The sequence below is a fragment of the Cygnus olor genome, chromosome 26 (genome assembly GCF_009769625.2).
Source record: "Cygnus olor isolate bCygOlo1 chromosome 26, bCygOlo1.pri.v2, whole genome shotgun sequence".
NCBI lineage: Eukaryota > Metazoa > Chordata > Aves > Anseriformes > Anatidae > Cygnus > Cygnus olor.
In genome coordinates, this window is record NC_049194.1 from 3,222,356 (window position 1) to 3,235,497 (window position 13,142).

The window sequence follows — 13,142 nt, forward strand, 5'->3', positions numbered from 1 at the left end:
CGGCGGCTCCTCGTTGCCACAGCGCTGCTCCTTTAGGGCCTGACCCCGTTTATTTTGTTGTTAATTTTTGAGCGTTTTTATCCGTTTTTATCCCCGAGGGCGTTTTTTCGCTTCGCGGCCGCACCGGGGGCGGTTACGGGGGCAAAATGGGGGGGACACCGGGACCCGGGGAGCCCGGTGAGGGCACAGCCCCCCGGCTCCGTGCCCCCGGCGCCTTGAGGCACCCGCTAAACCGCTGCTGCTTCGCGACAGCGCGATACGAGCCTCCCTCCGCCGCGACACGCGCCCAGCCTATCGCGACATAGAGCGGGGAAGGGGGGGGGGGGGCGGCGCTCTACCCGCCGGAGGCCGCTTCTCGGTGGTGCTGGAGGACCTCCGCCGGGCCACCGGGGGGCGCCGCGGGATCACCGGAGGGGGGGGGGGAACGGGGTGGGCGCTGGGCGCTGGGTGCTGGGCGCTGTGCCGAACGGGTCCCGCCGCCCAGCTCCGGTGTCCCGTAGGCGGCCGGTGGAGGCGGCAGCATGTCGGTGGCGGGGCTCAAGAAGCAGTTCTACAAGGCCAGCCAGGTGAGGCACCGGGACCGCCCCACGCCGGTCCCGCTCCGTGCGATGCCTTTCCCCTCCCGGGGTGCCCCGGTGCCTGCCGGTGGCCCCCTACCGGGCCGCTGCTCCGTGGCAGAGCCGCCTTCCCCCCCCCCCCTCCCGGTTCCCCCATCCCGTAACCCCCCGCCAACGCCCCGGGTTCGGCTTCGCCCCCCCCCCCCCCCCCCCCGTTACACCTCGGTACCCCGGCGTGCGGCACCCCCCGGTTCTCCTCCAGGTGTCCCCCGCCGGTACCGGGACCCAGCCCCGGGATGGGGTCCGGTGCCCGCCGCCCGCCCTTCCTGGGGGGCTCCCGGGGCACTGCGGGGCTCGGTGCTGCCCGGTCCCCGCCGCCGTGGCACGGCCCGGCCCGGGGGCTCCCGGCTGTCCCGGGGCACGGCAGGGCTCGGTGGTGGCTGGTCCCTGCCACCGTGGCACGGCCCGGCCCGGTGCCGCAGCATCCCCGTCGCGGCCACCTCGTCGCCGTCAGATGTCCCCGAGCCCCGCACGACGCTGGAAGGGGACGAGGACTGGAGCTGGAGCCACCAGGCTGCGGTCAGCACAGGGATCCAGCCAGGCACGGGCTCCGTGTCCTTGATCCAGCCCACGGCGGTGGCAGGGATGTGAGCGGGGACCCATCCAGGCACAGGCTCCCTGTCCTCCATCCAGCCCCGGGTGGTGGCAGGGAGGTGCTGAGCGTCCTCACCAGGGCAGGACCTGTCCCCAGCACAGCTGTGACCCGCGCACGAAAACCACCAGAGGACCTCAAGGTTCTCTCAATGTTCTCAAAATATGGAGAACTTCAACCGCTGCAATGCTCGGGGTCTTCGAGCAGAGCGTGAGGTTAGGAGGGAGAGGATTAAAAGGGTCGGGCTGGGCAGGGAGGGCGGCGGCGCAGGATGCGGCCGGGAAGGTGAAGAGGCAGCAGGGTGCAGCTGCGGCGCAACCCCGGGAAGTTCCCAAGCCCCTGATGGAAGCTGCAGCTGGACCAGGAAAGGATTTTGTGGTCTGCGAGGCGGGAGCCTGGCTCTCCCCAGCCCGCGTGCTCTGTGCAGGAAATGGCCTGGCTGTTTTGGGAAAAAGCTCAGCTGGGCAATTCCTGGTCCAGCGAAACCGTTTCGTTTTTCCCGTAAGGAGAGGTCAGAGCTGTGGCTCACCAACGCCTCGTCCCCGACACTGCAGCAGGGACAGCAATTCCCCATCCCTCCCTGAGCACCCGGCCGTCCTCGTGTCTGTTAACACCACTGAAATCAGCACTTGGGATTTATTTTTTTATTTTTTTTTTAAATTTATTTTTGGAACAAATCACGAATCGGTAACGCTTTCGTAGAAGCGCTGTTCTGGGTCCCCCGGACGCTGCTTTTGTGGCCCTGTTTTAGATTTAAGGCAGACGAATTTGTCACAGGTCTAGCAATAAGCTGCGTTTTCCAGGCTCAAAGTTGAAACCCTTCTCAGCTCGGTCCGAGTGTGCTCGCTACGTGTGTTGGCTCCTTCCTTGGCCGTGTTTATGAGAAAGCATTTTGCTTAAACAGCAAAGCAAAATAATAGATTCCGTAAGTCGTTCCCCACCCCCTTCCGCACAACAGGAAAACAAATCCCTGCGTCGCTTTTTTTTTTTAATGACTTCCACGGGGGGAAGGTTGTGCTGAAAATAAATGGGAGGAGGACTTCGCTAGCATGGATGCGCTGCGTTGTGGCAGGGCGGTTAGAGGTGAAGGCTCAGCTCTGAGCGTGTTTCTGAGGCCTAGAAACATCTCCCTAAAACATCTGATGAAACCTTTCTGGAGGGATTACTGTAACCTGAATTCCTGTGTGGTCTTTGGTGGGCGGTTTTGTTACGGTTCTCCTTTTTTTACGAAAAGGAGCCATTCTGGTTGCTCGTGGAAAAGCGAAACCCCGCGCAGCTCGCTGGGGAGCAGTAGCCCAGCTCACAGGCTTGGTGGCCCGCTTGCCTGCTGTGCACATGCCGGGCTTGAGCGCTTCACCTGCGTTCGAGGGGAGCATTAAAACAGGAGATGCCTTCAGTTCTGTCTTTGCTGCGGGGTTTTGGGAAGTGATTTAATCTGAACAAACCGGTGTAGTTTAGTAATAGAAATATTCATAGCACAGCTGCTGAAGCGAAGTGCTCTGCAGGATCCAGAAAAGCGTGGCCTCGTGTCGAAGGCTAGACCCTGCTACCTCCTTCGCCGTGTCCCGAGGACTGGGATGCAGGAGGGAAGCTCAGCTTTTGAGCTTCTGCGGCCGGGAGCTGGGAGTGACCGGGTCCAGCTCTGCCGTTTTTCGGTGTTCCGCTCCTCTCCTTTCCCTTTTCACCCTTCTTCCCTTTCCCTCCGCTGGTCCCACTCTTCAGCTGCTCCTTGGCTGAAGGCGAAGGAGGATTAGCTATTTTTTGGCTCCCTTGAAGGTATTAGATGCTGCCGAAGCCAAACATGTGGAAGATCTTTCCCAAAACGCCGCGTTTCGTTCCACGGCTGTTGTTAATTGAAGGAGAGCGTGGCCAGCACCGAAGCGTTCCCGGCCCCTCCGCGCCCCCCCAGGATGGCCGGAGCTGGGGCTGGGGTTTCCCCGCGCCCCCCGAGGTGCTGGGACGGGGCAAAGACGCACAGAAATAAAGCTGACCTGTCGAAGACGTTCTCCCAAGAGAGGAACAAGGAAAGCAGCATCGCTGAGCTCCAGCACTGGGAGCTGGGTGGGAGGTCACGGTCGCTGCTGGCACCTCCCGGCCCTGCTCTGCCTCTGGCCGCTCAGGAATGTGCAGAGCTGGCTTCCTTTGCACCCTTTTCTTTTTCTACACACCGATTGAAGTCCCCAAGTGGAAAATGTAGAGCCTGCAAAACTTTCCGTTAACCACAGTAACCTGATACGCTCACGCAGGCTGCGTGAAACAGGGCAGAGAAACGTGCCTGCGCCGCTCCTCGGTGCCTCCAGCGCTCACGGGGGTAGGTGAGGGTTTGTCGCTGCTTACACGACGGACAGCCACAGGATATCTGCTGCCCCTTCGAGGGACAAGCCCTAGGGCGGAGGCAGTTGTGCGGTGACACGGTGCTGCTGGACACCTCCCTCTGCCGGGGTTGGACACGGCGAGCCGAGGCCAGAGCCGTGCCGGGAGGGGTGAGCATTGCTTATCCGTGGCACACAACCCCATGATATCACCGCGGCTCGTGCTGACGCGGGGCTGAGAGCACAGGCTGCTCTGCCCTGCTGGCTCCAGGAGGGCTTTCCTCCCACTGCATCGTCCCGAACAGGGTCACAGAATCACAGATTTTAGGGGTTGGCAGGGCCCTCCAGAGCTCACCGGCTCCAACCCCCCCGCCAAAGCAGTTCCCCAGAGCAGGCTGCCCAGGGAGGCGTCCAGACGGGCCTTGAATATCTCCAGAGAAGGAGACCCCACAGCCTCCCTGGGCAGCCTGTCCCAGCGCTCCGCCACCCTCACCGGGAGGAAGTTTTGTCTCACATTTAAGCAGAACCTCCTGCGTTCCAGCTGGCACCCACTGCCCCTTGTCCTGTCACTGGGTGTCACCGAGAAGAGCCTGGCTCCGTCCTCCTGACGCTCACCCCTTACGTATTTACAAACATCAATAAGGTCACCCCTCGGTCTCCTCCAAGCTAAACAGCCCCAGCTCCCTCTCGAGCAGTTCCCCGTCCTGGAACCGAACGGATCAACGTGCTCTGCACAGCCCGAGCCTAAACCTTGCTCGTCGTGCCTGGGGCAGCACGCGGTGTGAGGTAACATCCTCTTCCCTTCCTGGGCTCGGAGGGGTGAGGACGGGGAGTCCTGGCCCGAGACAAAGAGCGCAACCTCCTCCTCCTCCCCCCTGTGCAAAGACAAAAGCTGTTTTCCGAGAGGGGAGCGCTAATTACAGCTAACAAGCCCTTGACATACGCGCTTTTTCCTGAGTTTGATGACTGCTCTCAAGGCTTCCGAAGATATTTTTGGACACGAGCAGCAAGTGCTCGCTTTCTGCCGGGTTGGAGAGCTGGGGTGTGCTTCGTAACCCACGGGGGGCGTGCTCCCCAGCCCAGTCCAAAGAGCTGCCGGAGCCGGGGTGCCCCAATTTAATGGCACCCACTTAAACCACTCGTGCAGGGGGGACCTGGCCCCGGCTGTGCTGCACGGGACAGTTTGGTGACCGGGGGGAGACGTGCTCTCTGTGCTGCATCGGGCTTTCGTTTATTTCTGTTTGGTGGAGTTCCTTCTGTAGCGGCTTCATGCTGTGGTTCCAGATGTTCTTCCTGCCTCCCCCTTCCCCAGATTATACCTTTTAACGGTCACCTTTTATTTATTTTTTTTAAAGCTAAGTCATTCCTTCTGGTTTCTCATTCTCCGAGACTTTCCCTCGCAGCACGGGCCGCCTTTCCGCTCGTTCCCCTGCCGTGTCCGCAGCTGGGCGCTGGGTTTCTCCGGGCGTCACAAACGTGCCGCGCAGCATGGGAGCTCCTGCTGGAAGGGAAACGGGCTGATCAGCGTGCAGGATAACCTCTTACATTGAAAACAAAACGCGCTGAGGCCCATTTCCTCGACCGGAGCTTGTCTGTCGGTGCCCTGTCTTTTCGCAGATGGTTTGGGTCGTGCCCGCCCTCCAGCCTGAGGTTGTCCCTGCTCTGCTGGAGGCTCCTACGGACGTTTCAGCTCAAGCCAACCACTGCCAGGGCTTCAGCTGCTGATGACAGAGCCTGGATTTAAGCCACAGGCTCGAGCGGTGGTGGGATGGTGGCGATCCCATCACTGATGTGCTGCAGGGTGGCCGGGCAGAGAGGTCTGGTGCTGCTGCAGCCTCACGGATGGAAAATGTGAGCTGAAGCACAGCCTCGGTGTCCAGAAAGTGGGCACAGAGCCCCCGAGACAAAACCAGTCTTTGCAGGGGCATGCAAACACCGTGCTGACTCTTCTTGAACCCTCCAGCAAGCAGTGAGGCTGAGGGTGGACCCAAAATGTTCTGTGTGGTGGCTTTTCTGCTTTTCCGTGTGCCTTGGATGGGGGCAGCAGGGCTGCGGCTGCACGTGGGCAGGATCTTCGGGGTCAGGGCTGCACCCAGAGGGCACCCAGATCTGCCAGCTAAGCAGCATCGAGGCACTGTTCGGGGCTCACATGTTCTTTTTTGGAGCCATTCTGGTGAATTTTCCTTTTTTCTCACGCCCGTGCTATGCCACATATGAGCAGAGTCCCTCAGAGGCAGGATCTGAGGAGCAAGAAGAGACCTTGGGAGCAGGTCGCCCCTCGGCTCCCCTGCTCCGATGAAGGTGGTCAAGCAGCACACAGACACCAGAGCTTTGCCTCGAGGCTCCTCTGGGTCAGTCCAGCTTGGGGCTGAAGGAAATCCTGCCAACCGCTGCCTCCAGTTCTCACCTGCTTTTGATAGCACGTACACCAGCTCCTCTTGGCTTCCCCTGTGTTACGTCCTTCTGTTGAACCTGGAAGAAGAAATCCTCCGGTGTTCACCGCCAGCTCTCCGCTCAGGGCTGCGAGAAGCGGGGAGTGCTGCTGGGTTTCGCTGCAGTGACAGCGGTGGGCTGAGCCCAGGGCGCACAGATCGGTGGCACCGCTGGGATCCGAGCACCTCACCTGGAAATGCAAACTGGGACCGGCGACTTGGGGGATTTTGCCAATTCCTGCCAGGCTGACCTTCCTCCCGCAGCACCCAGCGCTTGCTCTGTTAATATTAACCCGGGCTGGACTCCCTCACGGCCTCCTGGGTTTGTCTTTCCTTATTAATCTGCTCCCAAGGCACAGGGCTGAGGAAAGCCGCATTTGTCCGAGCGCAGCATGAGACCCCGTGTGCTCGGGGTGCCAGCCAGTTCCTGAGTCCTGTTCTGCCATCCTCCACGCCGGAGCCCTCGTCGTTTCGGTAGCCTCAGAGATTGGAGCTTCGTTGGTGCCTGTGTCTGCAGGGAGAAAATGTGGAGGTGGTTCCACGTGCTCTTAGCAAACCTCCGAGCAAAGCTTCCAGCGAATGCTCCTCCCGTCCTCGCTGGTAATAACTGCGTGCTTGTCTGAGTGCCTGCTGTCACGTCCAGCTAAAATGACCGTGCGCAGGGTGTTTTCATATTAATCCTCTCTCCTTTCATGCCTGGTTTGTCATCGCTGAGATACCCGGCACGGCGACGTGGTTCTGCTGGTTAATCGTTGTCAGAGCGGAGCTGAGCAGCCCCTTGAAGGGAGCAGCTTTCAGCTTTTGTGGCATTGTTCATGTCTGGAGTCACAGGCCGGGGCTGGTGCGTGTCTCTGCAGCAGTTACTTTAACTTGGCTTTTTTTTTTTTCCCTTTTAAGATCGCTTTCACAACCATTAGGCTCTCGTAGCACTGAGAACTCCCAATTTTCGAAGTCAAAGACAGAAAACGGAGGAGGAAAACCCTAGCTCCCCGTCCCTGCTCGCTTTGCTTCCCTCCGCGCTTCGAATGTCAAACAGAGCGAGCGTCATCCCGTGTTTACAGCTGGGGAAATCTGGGGCACGGGAAGGGTACGTGACTCAGGGCTGCGGAGAAATCGTGCGGCATCGGGAGCTCCGTGTCATCGCCTCGCTCCGCGTGGCAATCCTGCCTCTTGTGGCTGTCTGCCCAAAATCATCCGTTCTGCTTTAACAGGTTAGATTCTGGGTGAAGTGCTGGAAACATACGAAGCAGGACAGTGCCGAGGGGGGTGGTTTCTGGATGGAGTGGAAGGAAATCCTTCCTCCCACTTCTCCCTGCCAATACTTTCCTCCTGGGAAAGAGCAAAATGGGGATGAGCTCAGGCAGGCTGGCTCGTAAGAGCTGATTCATTTCTTCAGCACATCTTTTGCTCCTTCTCTCCGCCATCCCTACATACGCCAGCGCCTCTTGCCAGGACTTCCAGCCCCATCCAGCCCCCGGCGGAGGGACGGCGAACCTGGGGGGACGAGGAGGACGAGGAACCGCTGCGCCCGTGGAAAAATCGAGGCAAAGCCACGGGGCCTCGGCAGCCTCCACGCACCCCAGGGGAGGCTGCAGCCTCCTTTGCAGCAGTTGGCGCTGGGTGAAGGGAAGAGGTTGGGTCTGTGCCCCCCCGGTGCCCTCAGCAGGTGTCAGGGCTTGCGAGCAGGTCTGGTGTGACCTTCGCAGAGCTCAGGCTTCATGGAAACTTATCTTTTTGTCCAGCTGGGCTATGCGGTGGGGTCTTACCGGGAACCCAAAGGCTCGTCTGATAAAGATCTCCTAGAAATAGGAATGAAGTTGTGTGTGGTGTTAGGAGTGGGATGCGAGGAGGTTATCGCACGCCCTGTGCCTGCTGCAGCCTGCCTCCGTGCTGCCCCTTCCAGGGAAGGCTGCTGCCTTGCGCCCCTTTCAAGCAAGATGCCAAACTACCAGAAAGCTCAGAAATAAAATAAATCCATAGCTCAGAAGGTCTTGGGTTTGTAACGCCAGCCAGACTCCTTCACGTGGAAGCCTGGCGATGCATCTGGACACTGAGGCTGTCTCGTAAGAGTCCCGCAGTACAGAGGGCTGTGCTGTCAGCCATTCCGTCTGCTTGCTGGTTAATCCGTGGGCCCTCCTGTGCCGTGTCCCCAGCACCGAGCTGGGAAACAGGAGCCACGTCCGTGCGGAGCTGGGGCAGGAGGGGAAGGATCCGGCCCCTTCGGCCTCGTCGGGCTGCGAGTGCCGCGCGGCGTTGTTCAGCTCCTCTCTTAGGGGCGTCAGCGTGGCGCAAGTTCCAGCCCTCTCTTGGCCTCTCCCTGTGATTATAAAACGATTGTTATTATTATTTTTTTTTTTTAAAGAAAGGTTTCCTCTTCCCCTTGACCCCCCATCCCTTCAAAGTACAAGCCCGTTGCCTTCAGGCCCAGGTTCCTGTTGACGGGAAGCAGCCGTGCTCCTTTATCACCGAGCTGTAGGGGTTGGAAGGGACCTCAGGAGATCATCGGGTCCAAGCCCCTGCCAAAGCAGCTTCCCTAGAGCACTGCCAGCAGCAGCAAGCGGCCCCCAGGACCCCCTCCAGCAGCTGCACAGCCTCAGTGTCAGGCCCGCAGGTAGGGCTGGGGGGCTGCAGACCCTCAGGAGCACCCTTCCTCCCCTCCTCGTAGTGATACCTGGTCTGTAGAGCATCGTGATACCTCGTTGGTAGAGCTCGTCTCTTCTTCTGAAGCCACCAGGAGTTTTAGAGTCCTCCTCTCGCTCCTTCTCTGGGTATTAATGAAGTTTGTGGCGTCATTGCTAATTAGCTTGCACTTCTGCTTGAAAAATTAAGCACATCTCCATAATGCAGTTCTGTCTTTCAGACAGAAGATAAAACTTACATGATTAAAGGGCTCTTCCTAACTGAGAAAATGCTTCATAATTCATCCTAGAACTTAAAACCAGGCTGTGTGTTCTTGTTGGCCCGGACTTTACTCAGATACAATAATTTATTAACCACTTTCTTGACCAAATTTGTTTTGGCTTTACAGGACCGGCTATATTTAAGCTTATTCTTGCCACCTCTCTGACAAAAAAAAAAGGCAGAAAAATGGTGAATAATTCTCTACCCACACAGCAAATCCACTGAGTAAGAAGGTGCTATTCCTGCCAACAGCCCCCCCGATCTCCGCCGTGTAGCTCAGCGACGAAGCGTTTAGCGAACATCTTGTTTGCTGCTGACGCACGTCTCTGCACATGCTTCTGGGTGGACGTTTGGGGCATCGGGTAGGCACAAATCTGCAGCGCCAGATGTTGATGCAGCTATTCTCGTGCAGAGGAAAGCTCCTGATTGTGCTGGGTGAATTTTCAAGACCGAGGGAGTCTGCTCTTTTGTTTGAACGGGATAATGTAACCTAAATGCCGTGTACCAGGCTTTCTGATCCACCTATTTCTCCTGCTGCAAGGCAGAAAGGCGACAGTGAAGCATCCGTACTGTCATCTTTAGAACAAAAGCAAACTGCAAAGTGCTGCCAGAGTGTTTTGGTTTTTTTCCACGTTCCCTCTGAAACGAGTATTACCGAGCGTTAACGGCACGCAGCGGGAAGAACGGTGGGTTCAGCATCCCCTGGCACGGGCACAAAGCGTGGCAGGGTCCCAGGGTGGGGGACAGTCCCCGTGCAGGGCTCCTTGAGGAGCAGGAGCTCGATCTGCCCCGCGTGCTGCCTCCAGATCGCTCCCCGCAGCCCTGCAAGCGTCTGTTCGCTCGCTCCCGCTCTCCTTTTCCTTAGGATGCTGTGCTCTGCTGTGATAGCCGCCAAGCTTTTCCTAGTATTCAGGTTAACAAAGGGAAATGTGTATTTATAGTGTTGTGAATTATTTCTCTGCCTCTTTGATGTTTGTGTGCGCTGAGATATCGTTAGGTCCGTCCCGTGGTTCTTTGGCTAACGCTGCCCGGGTTAAGAAAGGGCTGCTGGAAGTGCTCAGACCTTCCTCTGCTCCCCTTAAATCAGGAAGAGGGCTTTTTGGCCTTCCCTTTCACGGGGCTGAGCTTCTGCTGAAGTCCTTTACATCCCTTTTGGGTCCGTGACCCAGCCTGGTACCATCCTTGACCATACCTCACCTTGACCGTCCCCTCGACTCATTGACATCTTCCTTTGAAAACTGAGCGCAGCCACAACCCGACTTTTCACCGACTTGCTCAACGTGCCCCATCGGCATGGCTCGGTCTCATCATGTAACCCAGAGCCCCTTTGGGCTCCTTCCCAGTTCCCTGATGGTCCCGGGGCTCTGTGGCTGTTGCAGCCTTCAGCGCGGTGACGCCAGGTACTGTCAGCTGCCCTGGGGACCTTCATCTCTCCTGGTTTTCCCAGGAGCAGAAATCCCATCTGAATTTTTGAAAGCACTTCTTGCCAGCTCCTCCGTGGCCGTTGTGTTTTTCCCGGGGACCTCCAGGTGTTGTAAACCCTCCTATTCCCTTTTTTATTGCTTTTCAACCCCCCAGGAGCAACGTGCAAGCTGCTGGTGGGCTGGTGCACCGAGCCCAGGACAGGGCTCCTGGTTTCTCTGCCTCGCTTTGTCGGCTGAGCTTTGCTGCTCTCTGGCAGAAGAGGTGAAAGCGAACTAGCAGGAGGCACTCGGCTTCCAGAACTTTGTCCTTTCATGCCACATCTACCGAGTGGCTCCAAGCGCCGAGTGTTGGGAGCCGCTCGTCTTTTCCACCGTGTGTGCAAAGGTCCGGCAGAGCTGCTGGGAAATGATTGCTCAGCAGCTTTGGAAGAGTCAGGCAGTAATTAACTGCGGCTATTAGAGATAGGACGTGGGGAGGTTGGGCAGGAAATCTGGATGCAAGGCAAATATCCCGCGTTTCCCCTCTGTTTGCTGCACTTTTCCTCCGAATTGCTGCAGTCATGGCGGTGGGAGAAGGGTCGTGTCGGTGGCAGAGAGGAGAGCTGCTGCTGCTTTCCCATGGGCTTTTGTTTTCTCTGTTAACCTGACCCATTAATTTTTTCTAGCCGAAGAGAAATTATGTCTTATTTGGTACAGAGCCTGCAAGAAGTGACTAATGATAGGAGAAAATGGTTATGATGCAAGTCCTTATTGCTGGCTGCTGGGAGGCGTGGTAAGCCCGTGGCAAGCATCGCCCCAGAGCAGGAGGTAAGGATCGAAACTTTTCCTCCCTGGCACAAATCTGCCTCCAGAGGAGCATCGTGCCCCTTCTGCAGGCAGCCACGGTGCCCGACGCTGGCGTGGCATTAGCAAGGCAAGGCCAAGCTGTCAGCTTCTCTGCGGGGAATAAAAAGGACCCTCCGTTTTCTTGAAAGAGTGACTTGGAGAGCTCCGAGCTGCTGACAAGCATGAAATGTCCCTGGAAAGGCACTTTGTACACACGGTGGGCAGAGAGGGGGTCTGGGGAGTGTGAAGGAGTCGAGGAGAGGTCTCTGGGTTGGTTCAGGGTTGTGGGATCCGTAGCGAAAGGGCTGTGTCTGGCAGTGTTGCCACACTGCAGGTATGTTAAGCTCAGAGAGGCTTTGCTGGATGCCCTCATGGGCCAGCCCATCCCTTTTGCAGGACTGTAGAGGCAGAGCTGGGGGCCTAATAAACAGGGTTCCCAGCTGGGATTTAAGCACTGCCATCAGGCTACAGGCAAGGGAAGGACGCGTCCCCTGGGCAAATGGGCAGTGGCTGCATTGCACCGCACGTACGTGCCCTTCTCTGGCCGTAGCTCTGTGAGCGAGACCTGCTGGCTCCTGCTTAAGTTCCATTTTTTAATTCCTGCTGTCCTCATTCCTCCGAGCCCATCTGCTGGATGGGGATGAGTCACCGATAGCGCTTTGAGTAGGTGATTTGACAGGTGGCTCCCAAGAAAGCTGTCTCTGCGCACGGCAGCTCTTTCTTTGCAGTTCCCACACGGTAAGATTACAACCCGAGGTCACTTTGAAGGCATCGTGCCTCGGGAAGGAAGGGACGGGAAGGAGCTCCTCATTGTTCGGCGCTGACCTTCCTGCTGCGCCTGCCGAAAAGCAAGGCAGCGGCTCTGGCGCTGGGTAGCAAGCGGCTGGGTCGTTTCAGATGGTGAGGGGGTGGATGGCTCGGCTCGTTTCAAGACACGTTTTCCTGGGGCACGTGTCTGACGGCAGTGGGAGCACCTCTGCGTGCTTTCGCACGAGTACACTGGTGGTGCTTGGTCTCAGCCCTTCTCCTAAAAGAAAGGAACGGGAAAAGTGAAGGCAAGAAAGCTCAGCAGAAGACGGAAGGCTGGGCTCTAGACCAAAAACACGAGTGTGAGCTGATACAGAAAGCAAATATTTAGCAGGGAAACGAGACGAGGTAGGGCAGAGCTGTCAGCTCCGTGTGCCCAGGGGCAGGGTGGGTGAACGGAGGGGCTGGCACAAGGAGCCACAGCATCATCCTGCTCGGAGGGAGAGAGCTTCACCCGTTTGTCTGCCTCTGATCTGCGCTGCCCTTCCGCAGCCAAACCGGGATGTGCGGGGTGGTGAGACGGTGTCTGTCGAGTCACCTCCAGCTTCTCGTTTTGGCTCTGCTGCTAAACCTGCTCTTGACAGTAGGCAAATCACTTCCTCTCGTACTCGTTCCTCTTCTAGCACTTGTCGGTCTTCTCCGAGTGGCAGCTTTTGGGGTGAGGAAGGCCGGCGGGTGCAACGGAGCTCTGCCTCCTGGAGACCAGCGGAGCTGCTGGGGGCTCGCAGGTGGTTTGCGTTTGCTAGGGAATGGGCCTCCTCCTCGCTGCGAGGCTGCCAGTGACTGTTCATCCCTTAGTCTGTGCAATAAACACTTGGGTCTGTTTCCTTTAAAGTAGGTCAGAAGTTGCTCAGATCAGCACGCGCTATGCTGTGGGCATCCTGATCCCTGGTTAAACGGGGGTGTCTGCTGCCTCTCAGCAACATCTTCCCTTAAGGATGTCACAGAGTCACCGATCTGTAGGGGTTGGCCGGGCCCTCCAGAGCTCACCGGCTCCAACCCCCCCGCCAAAGCAGTTCCCCAGAGCAGGCTGCCCAGGGAGGCGTCCAGACGGGCCTTGAATATCTCCAGAGAAGGAGACCCCACAGCCTCCCTGGGCAGCCTGTCCCAGCGCTCCGCCACCCTCACCGGGAAGAAGTTCTTTCGCGTGTTGGTGCGGAACTGCCTGGGCTCCATTTTGTGGCCACTGCCCCTTGTCCTGTCCCCACAGACCCCTGAAAAGAGGTCGGCCA

General features: G+C 58.0%; 1 protein-coding gene across 2 annotated transcripts in view; it reads left to right on the forward strand.

Annotated features, from left to right (window-relative positions):
* The first annotated feature begins 316 nt into the window (after window positions 1-316).
* The window catches only part of SH3GL1 (SH3 domain containing GRB2 like 1, endophilin A2), a 30,834-nt gene continuing 18,008 nt past the window's right edge, over window positions 317-13,142 (forward strand). For both annotated transcript variants that reach the window (XM_040537537.1, XM_040537538.1), the window contains exon 1: window positions 317-566. In XM_040537537.1, the coding sequence (XP_040393471.1) occupies window positions 522-566 (45 nt within the window). In that variant the 5' untranslated portion in view covers window positions 317-521. The remainder of the gene's footprint in view (window positions 567-13,142) is intronic.